Source organism: Pseudopodoces humilis, chromosome 2 (assembly GCF_049639895.1).
Source record: "Pseudopodoces humilis isolate 2021_Gansu_Grassland_sample_001 chromosome 2, ASM4963989v1, whole genome shotgun sequence".
Classification (NCBI taxonomy): Eukaryota; Metazoa; Chordata; class Aves; order Passeriformes; family Paridae; genus Pseudopodoces; species Pseudopodoces humilis.
Window position 1 is genome coordinate 61,785,021 of NC_142201.1, and position 21,593 is coordinate 61,806,613.

At 35.8% G+C, this 21,593-nt stretch overlaps 1 protein-coding gene across 6 annotated transcripts in view; it reads left to right on the forward strand.

Annotated features, from left to right (window-relative positions):
• The window catches only part of FNDC3A (fibronectin type III domain containing 3A), a 113,216-nt gene that overhangs the window by 17,453 nt on the left and 74,170 nt on the right, over positions 1 to 21,593 (forward strand). For 2 of the 6 annotated variants that reach the window (XM_088051263.1, XM_088051261.1), the window contains exons 1-3: positions 927 to 1,050; positions 14,963 to 15,053; positions 21,095 to 21,170. In XM_088051263.1, the coding sequence (XP_087907389.1) occupies positions 21,147 to 21,170 (24 nt within the window). In that variant the 5' untranslated portion in view covers positions 927 to 1,050; positions 14,963 to 15,053; positions 21,095 to 21,146. Of the gene's footprint in view, positions 1 to 921; positions 1,051 to 14,962; positions 15,054 to 21,094; positions 21,171 to 21,593 lie in introns of those variants that run through there. The other 4 variants (XM_014250103.2, XM_014250106.2, XM_088051262.1 and 1 more) reach the window with 3 other exon arrangements.

The window sequence follows — 21,593 nt, forward strand, 5'->3', positions numbered from 1 at the left end:
ATATAGTTGAAAGGAATGCTGGGCTGAATCCTGCTTTCTGTAACGTTGTTATGTGATACTCCTCAGAGTTAAAGTGTATCACTGCTTTATAGGCCTCTTGCCTCTGTGGCTTTTTTTCTTGTTACTAAGTTTCTTGTAACTTTACAATGTGTGCTAGTGAGGACTTTTTTGTAGTATAGTTATGAGGATTACAATTATGTGTGGGCATTATCTCTTCCTTTCCTCCTCAAGTTTTAGCTGCTGAATAAAGGGATCCTGGTTATCAAAGGGACATAGCTTTATTTCTGTGTCTAATAAATTTTAAAATGATGAAATGTCAGATTGTGCAGAAGATTTTTTTTATTATTATTCATTTATTTGTTCCTCACTAGAACATTTCCTAGTAACGAGTTGTTCCTAAAGTAAATATTTATCCCTTATAATAATAGGAAAAGTGGGTTGATTATTAAAAGAGAAAAATAAGTAAGTGGCCCTGTTAGTATATCTTGGCTTTTTACCAGTTTCACATAAACAAGAGCACTATGTATATAGATTCTAAAGCAATTGCTTTATTCTGTTCTTTCTTTTTTCCTCAGTAGGCATTTTTTCAGCGGTGCCAGTCAGATGAATCCTTGGTTTGTTACAAAGTTAAAAGATTCAGGTTTGCTAGCTCCAGGGTAGTGATCTATCTTCTTCTGAGGTTCAGCCGCTAGAGGGGGTGTAAACCACCCTCTCTATATAACTAAGGCTTGTACTAGCTGACAAAAGCACACCTTCAGGCTTGTGTGATTGCTAGTTGTTGTGGAAACATACTTTCTTAAAGTGTCTAATTTCATAATCTTCTTTCGTTGTTGTTGTTATTTCTAAAGTGAGGCAGGTTTTAAGATTAATTATTCAGAAATATCTATATAGTTTAACCATCTGAATAACTTTTCTTTGCAGGTGATCTTGTGAATTAGTGTACCATCAATGATGGCAGAACATCCACCGTTACTGGATACCACTTCAATTATAAGTAGTGAAATTCCTCTTCTGACTTCCCCTATTGTTAGTGGGGATGGAGCACAACAGGTAAGGAAACATAAGTATATTTTTTTTTCCTTCCAACACATCACTGACATGTTGACATTGTAGAAGATAGTAATCCTTCATCTGGAATATATTTGTGTAGCTTTAGGCATACATGTGTGTTAGAGATTGAGGTAAAAGCAGAACTGGTGCAGAGATGAGATTTGTAAGAAGTATGAAAACCTGTGTTGTGGAAGAACTTCTTCATGGAAAAATAAGACCAAATAGCTGCCAAGTTGTGTCTTAGTTTGGAAGTTATATATCTATATTACTGCACGAACTTAAGGCAAAAAAACCTTTTCTTATGGTAGAACATAGTAGCTGAGGCACAGCATGTGCTAATAACTACAATCTCCAGACTGATACTTGCTTACAACTGGATAGCTTGAGTGGTGGGACTTGGTTTTGCATGTTAGTGCCTTCTAACTTCTTGAACTTGTATTTCTAGGTGGCAGTGCAACCATCTAGTGCATCAGCTGCCCCACTCAGATTTGTGTCACTTGTTCATGATGTGCTTTGTCCCATCATCCAGATCTTTAAGGAAGATTGTAGTCCTTGTCTGTCCTAGTGTCAGCCATTGCAGTAGGTGGCCAGTGGATGGCTGCCTGCTAGACTTTGCACTGCTTATCAAAACATTTCAAGACTGGCATTTGGTCCAGTTTTCAGTCTTCCTTGGTGCCTATGCTCTGTGTGTGCTTCATCAGTTTCTGTGTTATTCAAGAGTGTCAAAAGCCTTGCTGAAGCCATGATAAACATTAGCTATGTTTTCCCCTCATTCACCAAGCTGGAAATGTCACTGTAGAAGGCCATCCAGGTTTGTGTGGTATGATTTACCTGTTGTGAATCCATAGTGATTATCCCAAATCACCTTTTTGTCTTTAATGCATTTGAAAGTGGCTTCTAGGAATCTTTGTTCACTCTTCTTCCCAGAGCTAAAGATCTTCTAGCACCCTGGATCCTCCTCCTTGCCCTTTTTTGAAGATTGCACTGACATTTGCTTTCTTCTAGTCCTTGGGAACTTCCCCTGTTCACCATGACCTTTCAGACATAGTTGAGACTGAGTTACTTGCTCTGCCCTCCATAAAAGTAAGACTGTCAGGCTGTACTGTCAAGCTTACACTGTAATCATGCAAGATTTTGAGTCATATGTGAGTTTAAATGTTTTTTTGGATATACATTTTCTTTAAAATGTCTCTTTCTCCTGCCAAGTAAGATTAAAACTGGAAAACAAGCAAAGTATTTGTTCAAAGAAATGAATTATTGGGCATTTGTGTTAATCTTCTGATGGAAAAAACAACATATATGCAGGTGTTGTCCTTTTTCATTTAAAACAAAAGGCAGCTCATTACGACTGCTGTCTAAAGTGGAACTGGTAGTAATCACGTGTATTTTAAAAAAGAGAATTGCTATTGGGCATTGGGCATCAATAAGGAAAGTAATTTTCTTTTCTTTCCCCATTTCATGACAACTGGCAGTTATACACCATAATGTTGTTTCCTGTTCCATGTTTCACAATGTTGAATAAAAGTTGCGACTTTCGTTCTTTGTCCTTCCTTCACATCTGATACAAAATTCATGAAGAGTCAGCAAGTGCATTTGTTCAGTGGTGAGAAACTTCAGTGGAGACCGTTTTTGCATCTAGTGATAAGAGCCATCAGTAGGTAGAAAATAATTTCCATATCTGAAATATGGGAAGTCTAGAATTGCAGGGACTGTGTTCTCTGTCAAGGTTGCCCAGTTAAGACTTAGGCTGTAGAAAGGTCAGGCAATTGCTTATTTATTTATGACAGTCTTAAAATCATTTATATTTGTTGTATATGATACTCATGAAAGAGGTATATACTGCATTTAAAAGTATGATGTATTCAAGTACAAAGCACTGTAGTGTTGAGCCTTTTTCATATTTTTTTAAAAAATATTTTAAACTTTTATATTAGTTTGTTGTATTCCTTTGTTTTCCCTTGAACTTAGAAACTGTAAGAAGGGAGAAGACTTCTGTCTTTATGATGGAGTTACTAATTTTTCTGTAAGTCTTTTTACTTGGCTACAGTGAACACATTTTGTAGTGATTACTTCCTTGATGTATAAACAGTACTTCTCCAGTTCCTTTTGTAACAGCATCGGTGTTGGATTGCATAAACTATAACTTAACCTGTAGAGCTGATAAAATTTGTGTTCCTGCAATCAAAATGCAGAGCTGCTTAGTCCATGTAAAGAAATGGATATCTTCGTCTATATTCATAGTGTATAAGTTGGTCTGTAGCTGAACTAATTAGTTTTAGTCAGTCCTGACTGAAAAGGTATTTGAAAACCAGTAGAAAATTTGTTATTTAGGTATTTTGCTTCTGAAAACCAATAGAAAATTCTTTATTTAACTGATTTGCTTCTATATTTGTATTTTCTATGTTAGACTAGGTAGCTATATACTAAAGTTGCAAGTTTTTGTTCAGCTTTAAAACATCTGAGGAATTTTTAAAACAATTTACCCCTTCTTACATTTTACCATAATTAACTCTTGTAATTATGTTTACTTAGATTGTTTATACTGCATAACTGAGTTACCAGATGGATACAGACCATTCCATACTTTTCTGGAACAGTTCATATCTTCAAGATAATCTATTTCAAATACTTGAAGTTCGGCTAGCAGTGTAAATGTGAAATAGCAGTACAAATATTTGAACATGTTAAGATGAAAGGTCATACGCTTCAAATAGGGGAAGTGTCTGATCAGGTTAAAGCTGTAACTTTCCACCGTGTTTTAAAACAAAACAATCCACAAAGTTAGAGGAATGTGTTAGTATTCAGTGAGAAAACTTGGGGAACTTAAACTGTGTGGATATTTGTATGTTACTCCGTGCTGTTGTGGGAGATTACCTGGTTCTCTGGCCCACAGAACATGGGACTACTGTTAGTTTCATAGGATAAAACCAGTGAAAAGAAAAAGCAAGGACCAAGCTCACTGGCTCCTCCTCATCTGTTAAGCACAGAAGTACTGCTTGCTTTTATACCTTCCTATCACTGTGTTCAGCATGAGGGGATAATTTGCTTCTTATGTCTTGATGGTGAGTAATGTAGATGGAGAGCGGAGCAGATCTATAGCAGTTGACAGAAACTGAGTGAAACTGGGAAAACATGGTATAAGCATGGAAGTGCTTGAGGGTTTTTCATACAGTGGTAACTAGTGTAGTGATCCTTTAGTGATTATTGCTGAGGCTGGACAGGAAGGATGTGCTTGATTATATGAATCCTGATTTGGTGGAAAGAGAGGAAAAGAAGAGGCAAGAGTTCAAACTACTTTAACACACTGATGTTAAATTGTGTTGGAAAGTTGCTACAGCTCCCAGTGCTATTCCAAAACAAATCAGTAAATTGCTGACACAAGTATGCAGCAGCCCTGGAGTTCTGGACCCTCACAGTACCTTCCCACTAAAGCTAGCAGTTGCAAAGTGAGACATTCCTGTATCACCTATGTGTCCTTTACTACCAGAAAATATAGATAACACTCTCAAAGTAGCCCAGTACCTATTAACCATTTCCTTTTCTCTGGGGAATGGGAGAATACATAGTAGTTGACTTTTTCTTGGCAAGGTATAAACTAGCACTTCTAGCTTGGGAGGTTGGTTGCTTATCCTCCCAATTTTATTGAGAAGTTTAGATGTTTGGTGGGTTTTCCAAAAATCCCACTCTGTGTGTATATCTCTGTAGTGTGTGTGTGTATTACGTGTGGGCTTAAGTAGATATTTAACATCAAATCTACAAGTTAGTGTTCCTAAAACCAATTTCTTCTTTAAATATTTAAAACCTCTGATATTAAAGTTATTATTATTAACCTGTTATCATAGGAAATCTTCAGTCAGCAGAGTAATAGATGGCTATAAAACAAAGTCCCCTTTTTTGGCTTTCAGATGGTTTAAATATGTGACATTACAGCAAAAATAATGGTGAAGATGATAAATATTGGAATATATTGGAAAATATAAATCTAGACTAGATTGCTAAATGAGTTTCCTAGTGTTTTGTTCTGGCACTTCTGCTTCTGAAAACCATATGGTACATTATCAAGTTCCAGCTTGCTTTGGTTTTGCCTTGCTGCTGAAAATCAACCCTAGAACTGCAATATGTTTCATGATCCTTTCCTCAACAAAAAAAAAAAAAATTGTGTTAAAAGTTGTTTAACAACACGTAGTGTTATAACGGTTCTCACTTTCCATCACTTTCCATATTGTGCTGTTTTCCTTTCTTTTATCTGTGCTTTGATTTCACAGAACACAGAGTATGTGCATGGCTGCTTCTGTTCTTTTTGGTTGAGTTTTTTTGCCTTTTTTTTTGTTTGGGGGTTTTGGGTTTTTTTGTACTTCCCCTTTGTTTCCATTGAATTACCGTATATGTCTAAATTCTCATTTTGGAAGTTCATTGAAATTTGTTTTAGTTGACAATTATTCTTCCATTCTTCAGTGCCTTCATAGCACTGAAGCGCAGCAGAAGTGTGTTCAGTGGAACCATTGGAGCTCTCAGGCATGCAATGCTTCAGTGCCAGCTTATGGAAGCTCATTATCAAGCGCTGTTTTTCCCCAGGATTGATTAATACTTTTGTGTAGCAACCATTGCTGCAAAATACATAATCAAACTTATATGAGGCATTCCATATACAGAAAAATCTTTTCCATGGAAGTTTTTAACTGGTTGTTTGCTATGATTTTTTTTTAAAAAATAACATCACAAAGAAAAGCTAAAATTATGTGAGTTTTGATGACTTAGGGTTAGTAGATCCTTCCTATATCCAACTTAATAATGGTTTTTAGTTAGGAAGGGTGAAGTTTTTTTCTTAGTTAAGTGTAATTAATTTTTTTTTGCCTTAGAGATCAGATTTTTTCCAATTTGTTTAAATTGTATCCTTGATTGCAGATGCATTGAAAACTTGTTTTAAATTTCCTAGAAGAAGTCATCATCCTCAGCAGAAAGTGAGGATTCAGAATTCTTTCATGTATAGTAATGTAGGAATATGCTGCTTTTGTTGAGAAGAAAGCAGCATCACATTTTATTGCACAATTTATACTACCAGTCAGATATGTTTATTTTAATATTTTCTGTTTGAAAATAAATATAGAAACAAGAGTGAAGGCTGTGTAGTTCATAGCCTTTTCTGCTTCTGTTTGGTGTAAAAATTCATGGAATGAAGCATCCTCATAAAACATTTCAGTAATTGTCCTTTCTCTTTAAAATGTGTGTTTTCATGTGCATGATATGAATCTTAGATTAATTTTGGTTTCTGATACAGTAGATTCCTCCCAAGATACTTGAGGCGTTCAGCCCCTGTTGAATTAATCTGCTCAGAAACTGACATTTGGGAGAATTGGATGACACATGAAAATTGAATTTCAAGTCAGTTAGTCACTGTAGGTTACTAATACAGTCAATGGGAAGAAATAAGCATGTCCAGAAGATGAACCCTTTCATGGTGTACGAAGGTGACTAAAGATCTGTACTTTTTTTTCCTCTCTTTTTTTTTTATAAGGTGAGAAGGTGCAAATTGCCTGGAGCTATAAGCGTTGAGGTAGCTTGGTTTTTCTGTGCAATCTGTTGCGAATGGGTCTGGTTGCTGAGTCTGTGTGCTTGTCTGTTCAATAAGGTTTGGAAGGGTATAGCTATGCCTGAACAGTGTCTGGGACTCAGGCATGTCCCCATCTCTCCCCTTCTCTGTGCCGTGGGACAATTAATGCTGAGTAAGCTATGACCTGAATGCCAGACTCCAAGACCTACAAAGTCACCCCAAGTGCTTACCTATGTTTCCTCAAAAGACAGCTCTTCCCATCCCTCTGCAAGTTGTGACACTACTTTGCAAAGTCATACTTTCAGTTACAGAAACTCCACTCTAAAAATACATGAGAATTACACACTTGGCAAATAAGTTATCTGAGGTACATCCTCTGCTAGCTGAAAGCTGTTTTTCCCTAGGAAGCATTTCTTTACTCAAATGGTGGTCAAATGCTGGAACAGGCTTTCTAGAGTTGTGGCCAAAGTCCCAAACCTGACAGTACTTTAAGAGGCATCTGGATAATGCCCTTAGCCACAACTTGGTCAGCCCCCAATCAGTCAGGCAGTTGGACTAGGTGATCATCATAGGTCCCCTCCAACTAAAAAAGTCTTGTCATATTCTGTTGCCTAGAGATTGAGATTTTGCCATAACTGGGTAAAATCCATGAGCCCTCAGAATGTTACAGAATTATGCATTTTATAGAGCAGCCAGAATGACATTCTCTAGAAAGAGACTATAGTTTACACACTATATCAAAAAATAGCAGTTGGCTTAATTTTCTGTCCCTTTATTTTTAAAATAGAGGATAAAATACATGGGAAAGGATTTGGGTTGTAGATATATCTTCCACCAAGCCCTTGGTCCATTACTAAGTCTTTCCAATCTGATCTAATTGAGATATATCTTTTAATTTCTCTTCCAGCTCAAGTTTGTATTATCACAGTGTATTGATACACATTGATGCCCACATTTACACAAAACTGGGTATATAGGGTACCTTTTCAGGGTAAAAAACTTCAGGAGTGATATTGAAATTCGTAACATTTGATTTTTTTTTTAATTAAATGCTCTTTTTAATAACTAAACAATGTTCTTCCTTTGGCACTTCCTTTTATACTGTATTTGGGGTAAAAAGGTTAAACGCATCCATCATTCTTAAATATTATGGGCTTTTAACTTGCTATATCAGCGAACAGGAATCTGAGCTGTCAGAAACCATGTTGGGAAATATGAAATTCTGTTCTAGTCCATAATACATTTGGACTGTTGCAAACAGGCAGATTGATCAGGGAAGATGCCTGTTGAGGGGACTAGCCCCTGTGCAGTATTAGCTGAAACCTCAGTTAGCCCTTGCTACCTGTTTGCTGTGCAGTGTGAGCTCTGTTTCCCATCATTTTCGCTTAGCATTGTGAAACTGAATTCCTAGGGACTTCAAAAAACAAATCATGAAATGAGAATTATTTGATTGAAGTATTAAAGTTTTTATTTTTAGAGGTTGATGTGTTTAACCACTGGCCCTGACCGGATGCCTCGGAAAGTTCCAGAGTTCAGTGACTGCCCCTAGCATGGCATCCTTCTAATTTCCTGTAAACATGGATTAGCTTAAAACTTTGAAGCCCAAATGTTTGTCTTTTGCATTATCCAGATTCCTTGAAACACTTCTGTTATCCTTATGCTTATGCTTTTGCTTATTTATAGATACAATAGTGGTATTATTTTAAGTAGCAAATTTTCTGTGCACTATCTGCTAACCAAAGACTGTGTCAATGCTGATGAGACAGATTGGATTTGCTGTAAATGAGGCAAATAAAACTTTGCTTAGGCAAGCTGTGAGAATTGAGAATGCAAAATAGAAGAGACAAAGAAGCAGCAAGTAGATCAAAATTGTAATTATTTCTTAATAGTAAGGAATGAGACACACTTGTGGAATGTACACTGATTGACACTGTCAGATGTGGGCACTAACAAGTCTTGAACATTCATCATTGACATTTGATGCAAAATTTAACATTTGTCTTTTAGTGGTTCTTCACAGAGAACTTTGTATTTTTATAAAACATAGCTAGAAATCATCTTTGCCTGCCCTTCTCAATGGTCAGCTTTTTCAGCTGATCATTTTCAACATGAAAAGAAGGGGAAGAAACACAAGTACAGTAAGAATTTTAAAAACTTTCCATAAATAAATAAATTTGTTTTCTAGAAAAAAAAAAATCACTAGTTCTTGGATCTTTCCAGCCTGCCTTTCTACAAAAAGCAGTGAAAGTTTATTGAGATCTGTAGGTTTTGAATGCCAGTGCCAATGAACCGTCTCACCATCTTCCCAATCTCCCTGTTTCCAGTTGCTTCTAGGGATATTCTGTCAGCATAGTCAGTGGTGCTGACAGTATCTTGTAGCAATGGTTAAAGATTAAATGTTTACTGATTTTATTATCTGCCAGCTGCCTTTTAGAAAAATGATGCTGAGTTGCTTGGTCTGTCCTCTCAAAATACAGGCCTTAGAAGCATGTCACTGAAAACATAGCTTCTTTCACTCACTTTTTCCAAACATGCAGCTGCTGCCTGTGTAAGCTGAAATACTTCGGATTGTATAAATTGCTATTGCAACATATTATGTAACAATTAATTCTGTATGGGTTTCCTCCCTGGTTCTGAAACCCAATATTTGTTAATGGATTTTACTTTTACCTATACCTTTACTATTTTTCATGAAGAAAGTTTTAAACTCCGTATCTAGAGCAGTTAGAGCCTTATAGACAGTACTAGCAGATGCTAGGGTAGAGAATTGTGTAGTCATGGGAAACTGCAAATTGGAATTTGCTCAAATAAATATACTGGGAAATAGAAGAATTAGAACTGTGGTGTTTAAGAGTGTTGCATCACATTACTTGGACAAATATTGAAGTCTATAGGACATTTCTATAAATAATGGTGAGAAGCCTGTTTTTGTCTGTCATTGATACTGAAACCAGAAGATAATTCAAGGAAAAAAAAAGAAAATTCTAATATATCTTTATAGATAACACAGAGATGATGTGTGCTGAGTCTGCTGAATTAGTGTGGTACAAAGCTTAATCTAAAGTTTTCAAAACTTTATTGGTTAGTAGCCAATGTACATGTGGAGAGAGGAAGCTTTTATTAAGTTTAAATGAAGATGAGAGACAGAAAGATCTTTTGAAAGGTGACTTTAAGAAAGATGTACTTGGAAGTAAGACTTCACAACCATGAAATTTGTAAGCCTTTGGCAATTTAAAATAATTTAAGGTACTGTTTTAATTTAGCTTTTACTGATGTCAGGTGCTCCTATTTAATAATCATATACTCTCTGTAATACATGTTAGATAGATCTTTTGCATTTTTCTATTTAATATGTTTTTTAAGTGATAGTGAGCTTGATTATGGAGAAGAGTAGTTCATAACCTCATTAGCCTTGTTATGATATAAGCAGCAGATTTTGAACATACAGTCCATGGAAAAACAACTTGTGCTGTGTTTGTAACTGACATCACCTTAGCTTGACCACAGATGTGATTCCATCTGGCAATTTCTATGCTACTAATGAATAACAACACTCAAGTCTTGCAGTATTCTTTGATCAGTAGCATGTAGGAACTTACTAATGCTGTTGGACTAGCCCTACAAATGGGAACTCCGGCATAGGTGAGGTGACAAACCCACAAATCATAGTAAGTCGGTATGGGAGCCACAGCAGTGTTAGTATCTTGAGTCTGTGTCTAGTTTTCCTTGCTCACTGGGCCACACTCTGTGGAGTCAACCTAGATGTAATGATTTCCCTTACAACAAAAGATGGGTGGAAAACATCTGCTTTGAAAACTAAGAGTAGATGTTTTTAATAATAAAATTATACTGGGTATGAATAACTGATGCTTTTTGCCTAGGAAGCTTTTACTTGTGAATAATTTAATGTTGATCAAATGTTAGGAATACAACTTGAAGTTAAAAGAAAGGAAAGTTACTTTTTTTATTGTAAGTAGGCTGTAGCTTTGAGTCCTTTTACATAAAAGTGTCTTTGTACACTTACTACATTTGAAAACATTAGATGTTAGTAATGTTAGAATTTTTTATACTTTAGATCACATTTAATCTGTCATCTCATGTTGTTGCGTTACGAATACCAAGACAATCTCAAACAGTGCTCTGTATCTAGTCTGCCTATGGGTTAGGACTTAAATAAGTGGTGCATAAGTGGTATTTGAAGTAATTTCTCACAAGAAGAGAAGGATGTGTGTTTTGCCCTGTATTTTTCTTCAGGTGAGGGTGTGCCAGTGGTCCCTTGCTCTTGTTGGGATTAAAAACTACAGCTGTGAGGTTGCCAGAAAACAATACTGGATGTTTTCAGTTTAGATCTGAAGTGGAGACTAATAGAGGGAAAACATCTTTTTCAGCTTTCTGAAATGTCTCTAATATTAATATTTAATAAAAGGTATTTCTGCCTATAGTATTATTTAGGGCAGACATATGTAAATTATAAAGCAAAGTTCAGAAACATACATTCATGTCTCTTAGTAAATGCATGGTATAAAGTAGTACAGTGTTTGAGAGATTGCTTTAGAATCCAATTGATTATTTCTTTTCTTTTTCTTTTACAAAGTATGTTTTCCCTCCCTTCTTTCTGGCTTACTTGAGAAATGAAATCATAAACTGTATTGCAGATTATAAAGTCAGAAGTTGGTTCATTCTGAGTTAGTATATCCTGTCTGGGAATCAGGAGGCTAAATTAAAAATGCAGTTATAAAACGGCATATATTTGGAAGCTTTGTTCTCTTAAACCCGAACCTTCTGTTGACTGACGTTAGATGATCCAGAAGCAGATGCTGCAGCAGCTATTTGTTGATTTAGTTGCTATGGTGACATGATACATTCATGTACAGCAGGAAGCTCACTGTACGTTGGCTAATTTGATAGGAAGGAAGGCTTGAGGTAGGTATTGCTGACTGTATTGTTAATTGATCCTACCTTCCACATCCTGCCTCCACATGCTTCGTGGATGCACATCTATAGAGGAAGGTAAAGGGAGATCCTCCTGCGTGGCGTTCAGGTTGAGGTGCCCTGTTCGCAGGAGGGGGGGCAGTGTTCAACACATCCCCGAAGATTACCTCAGTATTAAGTGAATGGAACAGATTGGAGCAGCCGGAGTGGTGCCTGTTGAATCTTCCTTCATCCTTTGTCACTGTGGTAGCACCAGTTGAATGAGAAAAATAAAAGGATGCGAGCAACAGTAAGTCAAAGTGCTAAGGTTTTTGAAATGGGTTATGAGATAAAGCATGTCACTAATTAACATCTTGATTGGAACTATTAGTGGAGAAAAATGTAATTGTTCTGAATACGTGCCCTGATGACAGAGCATAAATGTGGCTCTGCCTGGAAGTTGTTATATTATATTCACCCTTTTCTAGAAATACACCTTTTTGTAATCTTGTTGCAGACAGACTGTTAAAGATATAGTATACATCTTACAAAGAGCTTGTCTGTGCCACCCTCCTATCAGATTCAGTGTCTTAAAATTCTTTGAAGCCAGAATGACCAAGAGTATTAACTATGATGTTTTCCTAAATTTGAAAAATATTCAGAAATTAATCTACCTTTGTTTTTTTGGGTAAAAATCTTCTCATGAGTACTGCTGAGCTAATTTCAGTTGCAGTAGTTACAGACAAACCACTGCTTTTTTAATTTTTATGTTGATTTCTATTAGCAGTTCATTTAGAAATATGATTTTGGTGAAGTCTGTCCATTATTTGTGATTGCTGGCAATCCTTTGCTACTGACTCAGCACCTATAACCATATAATGCTAAATATAGATGTTTTAAGATTAATAATAAACCAAAAAAAACCAAACAAAAAACCAAAAAAAAACAACCCAAGCCTGAAACACTCTTCTCTTTCCTAGTAAAACATCTCAGAAAATAGTATTGTTTCTGCTAGTATAGCTATGGTTTGATTCTATTATCTTTAAATTATGGTTTTAAAGATCTGAGCAAACATTTTAGAACACCTTACTCTCTTGCTTTTTAGGAAGTTTGTAGGAAAAAGCTCAAAACTCCCCATAACCCCAAAAAACACACACATTCCCCTAAATGACTCCAGAATAAGGGAAAAACAGAACTCTGCTTTTTAGTAATATTGTTTTGCTTCAGCTTGTAATCTTCCTTGTTGTACAGGAATGGTCTCTTACTATATAGTTACAGTTAAGTGTGCTTTAACCACAGTTTGTAATGTAGCATACTCTTGTTTCTTTATGTTATATATTTAATAATAGCAATGACTAAAATTATTGTACCATGTTCTAGCTTCTCTCCCCCTCCACTTTCTCCTTCACATCTTATGTCCCTGCATTTTTTGGTATTTTAATGTGTATGTCACGCTAGGAATCAGCTTTGTTGCTAATGGATTGCTTTGTTTGTTTGTTTGTTATGATCTATTTAGTGGTAGATCTATTAGCATTCTTGTTATTTATGTTCAGAGGCTTTTAGCTTGGTTGGTCCAGATTTCATTCATTCTGAAAAAATATGTAAATTCACAAAGCATAACTAACTTCTTTTAGAAGAAAATACAAAGTAACCCTTTCAGTTCCTTTCCCCTATAGAGTGAGGCAGTGGATAGCTGGGGAGAGATAAGGATTCAAAATGCCCCTTTACACTGAAATTCAGTCTAGTTCCTTTGGTTTTCTTGCCTTTGTGGCTGTAGACAGTGCTAACCTATGGAGAGAACAGAGTCCCAGTTCTCATGTGGGCTTTCCCACAATTTCACACATGACACAAATGTTTAATATGATTTGGTTTCTTTAGTCTCAGTCAGGATTAAATAATTTAACCTTTTTCTTTTTCCCTTCAGGAGAGTGATAGTCCTTGGTACTGAAGGATGGGTTTGCGAGCCAGGATATTCTGCAGACAGAACAAGCTTGATGATTTATTTTTCTTTGTTGCAAAGACAAAAATCTTTCTCCCATATCCCAGTAACTTTAAAATTATAGTTTCGGTTTTTCAGCTAACAGCTGCTTTGGAATAAGCCTATAAGTATTAGGAAAGTTAATTTTTTAAAATGATGTTTTACATTCAGTAGCTATTAACTTCTTCTACAGACAGAAAAGATTTTAAGTATAAAAGCATTTATTTGGACAACACAGTTTGTTACATGCTAGAAAAGATTTGAAAATTTGGCTGTAAATACTAAACTTGTAAACAAAGTTTTATTGTATCTGACTTGATTCTCTTGATGTTTGTGCTGGCTTAAAAGAATTAGAAACTGTTTCAGGCAATCCTGTCCTGTTAGAAATACAGCTGTTATTTGAACAGTGGCTCTAAAATGTGTGATTATATAAGATTTAAGATATTTAAGATGTGGTAAGGGTAAGTTAAACTCTCTTCCATAAACCTTATTCAAATCTGGTCTGCAAAAAATTCTCAAATTAGGAAGATCCTCATAATTTTCTAGAGCAGTGTGAAGGAGAAGGTTAACCAATGTCTTAATTTTGTTTTGTGTCTATCTGAAAGACTATCTAGTATACTTCTAAACACAATCATTTGTTGTTTGGGTGTTGTTGTTCTATTGTGGTGTTTTTTTGGGTTTTGGTGGTTTGGGTTTTTTTTTTTCACTTTGGACCAAATTTAAATTTTGTAGAACCTAAACAATAAATTAAGAGTATTATTAATATTTTGAATATGTAGGTTTTTTATTAAATAAAATCTCTTTTGCCTTATAGGTCCATTGCATGTATGTAATTGATAGAAATGGCAAAATAATTTTGAGGCACTTGTTTTTGACTGGCTGTATGGTGTGTGTTTATTTGGGGGGGGAAGCTTTACTCTTTAGCCTTTTAAATTTTATTTGAGACTTGCTTTTGCATACGTATAATGCTGAGCAAAAGAGAAATGCATCAAACTTGCTGCGAGATCTTTTGCAGTTAGCTTTTAGAGCTCTTTGATTTTTTTCATTATTTACTTATCAGCTTTTTTTTTTTCTTCCTCCACCAGGACAGAAATAGTTTGGACTTCTAATTGCATTTACAGTTTCTGCTATGGAGAGATGTTGCCTTAAAACAGTGAAGATGTTAATGCTTAGGGATTAATCCTAATCTGTTTTTGTTTTCCTGCTCTACAAGTCTTTCACCTCATCTAGGGTCCTTTTCAGGATGAATCCAATTTTGATATTAGTATTTCACAATGATGTCCATAGATTTATGTTTCCATCTTTCTTACTAACCACCTGACGGAGCCCAGTTATTAATTGTGCAAGTCTATTTATAGTTTGTCACTTTTTTTACCCCTGAAAGTATCAGGGAAGCTTTTCCTTCATGTTGCAATGTAAATACTCATCTGTGATGGTGCCACAAGTCTAATGCTGTCTTTCTTTTCTGTCAGGTAGCTGAAATTATTTTGAAACCTCTCAGTCTCCTGGTACATGACTACTTCTGTTAGGAGGATGGATGTTCAAGTAGAGAAGCTTATAGAAGTGCGTATTTTGCAGAACGAAGGGTTGGTTTTAATTGTTATTTCAGTGGAGTTAATGGGCTTTTTGGCCTTAATTAGTGTGCAAACAAACATATCCAAAACAAGATTACCTAACCCTATATTTTAAATTCCATTCTGCCCCCACTGTGCTCCAATGAAGAAAGAAGTTAACTGTGTATTCATCTGGCATGAGCAAAATCTTAGGTTGCTTATGAAAGTATTCTGTATACCTAATGACAGATTAGTAAAATACAAATTAGCTATATTTTGTATTGTTGCTGTTTTGCTTTTGAAAGACACTGCTGTGACCATATTGGCAGAGTGAAATACCTTTAAGGATCTTATTTTGGCTTTTGGAGCCTCTGCTTCATGCTGATAAAAATTACTTCTAGACCTTTATGGAGATAAGTGTTAACATTTGGCCTTAAATTTTTCCTTTCTTTGGAGGAGCCTGCTGAGCCAAGGTGACTGCAGCTCTGCCTTGCACACCTTTCCGTTCTACCTTTTGTTACTTGCATTCTTACGGGGGTTTCCTTAAGACTCCAGCCATTTTTATCAAGTTAATTTCTTTCGTGTTAGAAACAAGCTGAAGACTTGAAAAAAAACATTAAACTCCTTTTCTGGTTCAGTCTGCAGAAACATCCTGCATTTTCTCTTGCGGATAGAGAAGAGTTTTACTGAATAAAAATGAGTAACATTGAGCATTCTCATCTTTGAACATTTGTACTTCCACTGATTCTTTAGATGCAAGATCTGAATACTTTCCATCCTGCTCACACTGATGTAGTAGTAAATCTTACATGAGATCTTAAGATATAATAATTTTAAAATAATTGTAACTGTTAATGGTAGTATGTGAAAGTGTTACATATCTCTATAGGATGTGATTATACTACTTGAGTTACAATAAAATTATATTCAAGTTGGAATTCTTTAGGGAGAGAATTATTACAGAGTAGTTTTATATAAGAATTGTTGTATTTGAAAAATGTATTTGTCACATCTGACCAGCTCAAATTGTGATTTAAGGTGAAGAATAGATTTTTAAAACCACTCAGGAGTGTGTTCCTTATTTAGTCCTTCAAAAAGGAAAAAATACTGTAGTGCTTCTTCAGGATACTGTCAGTAATTGTTTACATATTAGTAAATTAAATGTGCTCCGAATGTTCATGGAGACTGAGGCCAAGTGTCATGAAGCAAGTCAGTTTTAGTAAATCTTTTCTTGCAAACTGCCTGGTAAGAGTGATCTCAGGAATGGTTTTCAGTTCTGTATGGACCTGTGTTATGCTCAGGACTGCTATAGCATATTCATTATTGCAGGTGACTGTCCCACCACCTGGGAATTTTCCCAAATACTGTTTACTTTGCTAATGTAGACATGGCTTTAGGTATCATTGATGTGGTCAAGGCAATGTAGCAGTTCTCCCAGGAGAGATCAGAAATATTAAAACCCCTTGGTTTGCAGATTGGGTACAAAGAGATGGGAATATTAAAAAAAAATACTGAAGAAGGTGGAGGAAATTAATTCAGAACTGTTTTTCAGCATACCCCACAGCACAGAATCTAGGGAGCATATAAGTAGTAGGAGATGGTTTTAAAATGTCTAAAAAAAAATTTCAGGAACTTACTGCCTGCCATAGGAGGTTGTGGAGGCAATTCAAATTGTAAGTGAACTCAAAGATTTTAGCAAACATATGGACAGTAAGAGAGATGGACTGCAGGAAGTGGCCTGGTTCACATACACTCCTTAAACAGCATATGATATGTTAGAGTCAAAGTGCTTGGCTAGATGGGTTGCTGACCCAGACCATCAGGTCATTTCCTATGTTCTTGCTTGGCTTCAGTTTCTGCCTGGGTTCAAACAGCAGTTTCAGAAAATGCACACTGAGCTTTCTAATACATGCCATTATTAGTTTTGTTAGAAGGCTTTTTGTTAGGAGGTCTTTGCCAATCTGGATAATTAAATTAAACTACTACAAAGCTTAATATGTTACTCATTTGGTTTGGATTTATCTTCTAAAGTTGCCTATACAGAATAAATAAAGTACCATTGAAAAGTGTGAAATTTCACTTCTAAAATTGATAGTTTTGACAACTGATGTTTCAGGTATTTCAAACTTCAGCCCTTCAGTGGCCACTTTTTTATTTTTGCAAGAACTGCTTTTAACATAAGTGCATGTCTGCACTCTCGTATTGTCAACTTGCTAATCTCTGGAAGGAGATTTTTTATTGGTTTTCATTGAGAACTGTATTGAGGTGATGTGGATCATCATTAAACAACTGCTTAAAGGAAACAATTTATAGTCACAGTGGAAGTGACATAGAACTAGTTGACCTAATACTCCTATTTCTTAAGGGCAATGTCTTAACACATTTTGAGACAAAAATACATTGAGTGAAAATTCTGATAGCATTCAGAAATTGCACTTTTAAATTGTATTAGGTTCTGTTATAGATGGTTGTGCTTTAAAAGTGCTTGTATGATTCTAGAACTTATATCAAGGCTTCAGTATCCTAAGTTCAAATTATTTTGTTAAGATTATGAAGTTCTCAATTAGTGTTTGATTTAGTAAGAGAAATAGCCCTTGAAAGGTGCCCATTCTAAAGGTGCTTGCCACTGAGACTGTCATATCACAAATGAGGTTTTTTTCCTGAGTATCATAGTTATCTTAGAGGAGCAGGCACAGGACAGAATGCACGTCAGCCTTTGGGTAGCAGAACTTTAGGTGCTCTGAGTAAAGCAACAGAATTTGTCACAAAAAAGATTGAGGCAGAGGAAGAGAGGCTGAACCATCAGATTTTTCCAAAGTTTTTCTCGTAGTTCAAGCCAATTTGAATGTTTACCCCAGAAGAGGAAGGAGGTTGAGATCTAGAATATTCAGTGTGAAAGACATAGGCCCTGGTTTTGAGAAGTACTGATGTCAGAGTGTGTGAAGTAACTTGTTGGCTGATGGGGTATGCAAGGCTGCACAAAGGCACCTCAGATAAGATGAAAGAGCTATAAATAAGCAACCCATAGATTTTTTTATTTTTTTTTACCTAGAACATGATGCTGTGTAAAATCCATGTTACATTTTCCTTCAGAGAAATTATCTTGCATCCTTCATTATGTGCTGCAGACTTTATTAGATAAGGGGAGTTCCTGTGAGTGACAGTCTCTTTTAAAAAATAGAACTTTTGTACTATCTCTTCTAACCAGAAAGGTACAAATCTTTCTCTGCATAGCTTTAATTTTTCTTATTTCAAATCATATCTACTGAGGTGCAGAGTATCAGAAATGCTCTTCTCAAAGCTGTGATCACTCCATGGGGTTCAACTCAATGGTTGGTCCAGAAATCACTTTTGGTCGTACACCGCCTCAACACAAAGACTGTTGAAGCCAGAGTTCATGAAACTTCTGAAATTTCTTCAGCCCCGATTCAGAATCTCTTTTGACACACTTAGCAGCATACACAGCCTACCTTGTAATAGTTGTAAAATAAAAATGTGAATGCTCTATATAAAAGCAAGGCTGAAGCTGGGAGTCAATGAAATACAGTCAGGCCTTGAGTGGGCTAATTGTCCATTGACAAAAACCACTCTATTTCCTGTTTCTGAGAACTGAGATCTAATTAAACTGTTAAGCTGGTTCATCTCCCCACCCTTTGGATTGGCAGTCAGATGTCATCAGAGATGTGAAAATCTGATGGCAGTCCTGAGTGTTGGAATGGTGCTGGATTCCATCAGTTGACCTGTTGCTACTAAACAGTGCCTGTCTCACTGTTGCACCATGGCTGCTGTGCTGAGCCTTTAGCTTCTCAGAGCTGCTCTGAAGTGAGCAACAAAGGTGCTCACATGGGAGAAGCTGATTTAACACAAAACCAGGAGGCAGAGGGCCCTCTTGCTGCAGTTGGGCCAGCATGTGTATTCCCATGCTCAAATCTGCTCTGCCAGCTGGAGCCTTAGGTTTGGATGGCCTGCAGCAAGAGGTCTGGGAGAGGAAAGCCAGCAGGTTCCCAAGACAACATTATTATCCAGATTACCAACCTCAGGCATTCACAGAGAATAAATAGGAACAACTGGGAATAGCAGTCAACTCACATTCCTATTACTTTAAAAGCAGGAATCAAGGGCCAGCCATCACCCTAAAGCTTTTCTGCTTCTCACAGTTCATATGATGGTGACCAAGAATCTTGAGTTGAGAATGGTACAGATTGACACGTCAACTATAGCCAGAGTGGCTCCTCCCAGGAGTTTGGGCACCTAAATCAGCCAAAAGAGGTGGGCAAATGTAGCTATCCAGCCCACACATAACAGATGGAGAGACATTCTCATGTACCATGAAGCTTTTAGGTACTTTTATTCCAGTCTAAACTTCAAGCTAAAATTTTCAATTCTAGGAGAGGGAAGAGTATATCCATGAAATATGTCTTCAAAAAGTTATGCCTGCTTGGGTTGTCCAAAAAAGAAATTGTATGAACTCATCTATTCGTATTTTGCTCCTTCATCACATTCTGAAGGTGATAATAGCTAGTTGTTAAAATACTACCTTCAAACACTTCAAAATAAACTCTGCTAATACACTATTTTCTGAAGACCTTTAAGTCTTCTTTGAAATTCATTACTAAAATCATCTTGTTTAGATTATATTATGAATACTGACTCTTAGTGAATTTCATATTGAGCCACACTTCAGAAGATCTGGAAGATTTATTAGCTTGATAAAATGTAAAAACTGATATAATTCATTGTTTTTTCTCAAACAGCCTAAAGCTTCTAGAAAAAACATGTGAAACAAGATAATATTTTTAAAGTGCTTGCTCAAACATGAGTTAATCAGTGTTGAATCACACAGCCCAATCTTGAAAATGTGAATATCTGTCATATTTCATCAATATGTTAGTGTTAGAAGTTAGAACTTGCCTTCTTTATAACTTGTGAAATTACTCCACCAGAAAAGGAGAAATTCCTATGATTTCTGCCATTTTCTTATCTTTTCCTTTGTCTCTGGTATTCCTAAAATGAGTAACACTCAAGCTTCCAGTTCTGGTTTTGTGTTTGTGAACATGGAAGATTATATTTTCTTTTAGCAACTTAACAAAGTAAATTTTTTGGAAATAATGCTCAAGAGCTGTGTTTATAAAGATTTCTTTCCTTCTGATTTGTAGAGGGAGGAGGACATAGGCTCTATGTACACATGTGCAAGAAAGACTGAAGAAAGTTCTGTCCAGAAAGGAAATTATAAAACGCACCTGCTCTTTTAGCTTTTTAAGGTTTTTTTCTTCTTTGTTCATAATTTTAGCTAGGTTTTTCATGTTTACAAACTTCTTTTCCCCACAGAAAGGCAGGTTTCAAATAAAAATACAGAAATCTGAAATTGTAACAGGCTTCTGCTTTGGTACATACTTTCTGTGTTTATTTTGGCTGCTGTGTGCTTTGCTATCATTTCTGCATTGCTTAGATTTACAAAATTGCGATAACCAGCTTTCCACAAATAAAATTATACATATTGTTTCATGCTGGGCATCTAATGCACTTACTTTGTCATGACTTCTAGTATTTTTTTATCATTAATGAATGTAAAAATATGCTTGGGTCATGTAAAGGGGGATGTGACCCAGTATTTTCCTTGTATTGAAAACTGTTTGTCAAGTGGTTGATGTCAAACACTGGGAATCCTAGGCTTCCTTCTAAAAGTTTAGGTAATGGTTTGATTAATGTTGAAGGTAATGCAATTTATTGAAATAATTTAAGCTGTACAAATAGCTTTTTAATTATACCAAGCAGTTGAGAAAATAAAATTTGTATAGGTACTGTTTTGCTTAGTTGTTATTCCATCCTTCATTCTTCGAAAAATGTTGGTTTAAAAATATCTGTGCTTGTTCTTACTCTTATATCTTTCTCTGTGGGATGAAGACAGCAAGAAGTGTGAAGTGAAAAATAATGTATTTACTAACCAGAAAAAAAAATTGTTTTTCTCCCAGTAAAACTTCTTTTTTGTACATGCCAGACTTCTGTAACATATTCCCGTGTAATGGTTGTAAACACTCTTTTATTTTTAAGGTTATTCTTGTGCAAGTTAATCCAGGGGAAGCATTTACAATAAGAAGAGAAGATGGACAGTTTCAGTGCATTACAGGTAAAGTTGATAAATTTATTTTAATATTTTCTGAGTCTGAATCAGGATTAAGAAAAGGGAATTTGTGGTGAAAGTAAAAGAATGACATCATTTATTTTAAATACAAGAGCTGCTTAAAGACCCAGAAGGTTATGTTCTAAGGATCATTGGGATTTTGATTTTGCTGCGATAAACCAAGTACTTTTTCTTACATTATATTAGATGAAATTAAATTCCTTCAAGAGGAGAAGGGAAGAACACCTTCAGATGGCAAAGCAAATACAGAGAGGCTGTTGTAGCAACTTTTGACTAAGCTCATTTCTTTCACAGACCTCAAATTAAAAACTACAACTGTTAACATGGCTTGAATTTAGGGGTTTTTATTATTCTTTGTTATCATTTCCCTGACAGTTATCCCACCTAGTTTCTCATTATCTCTATGGG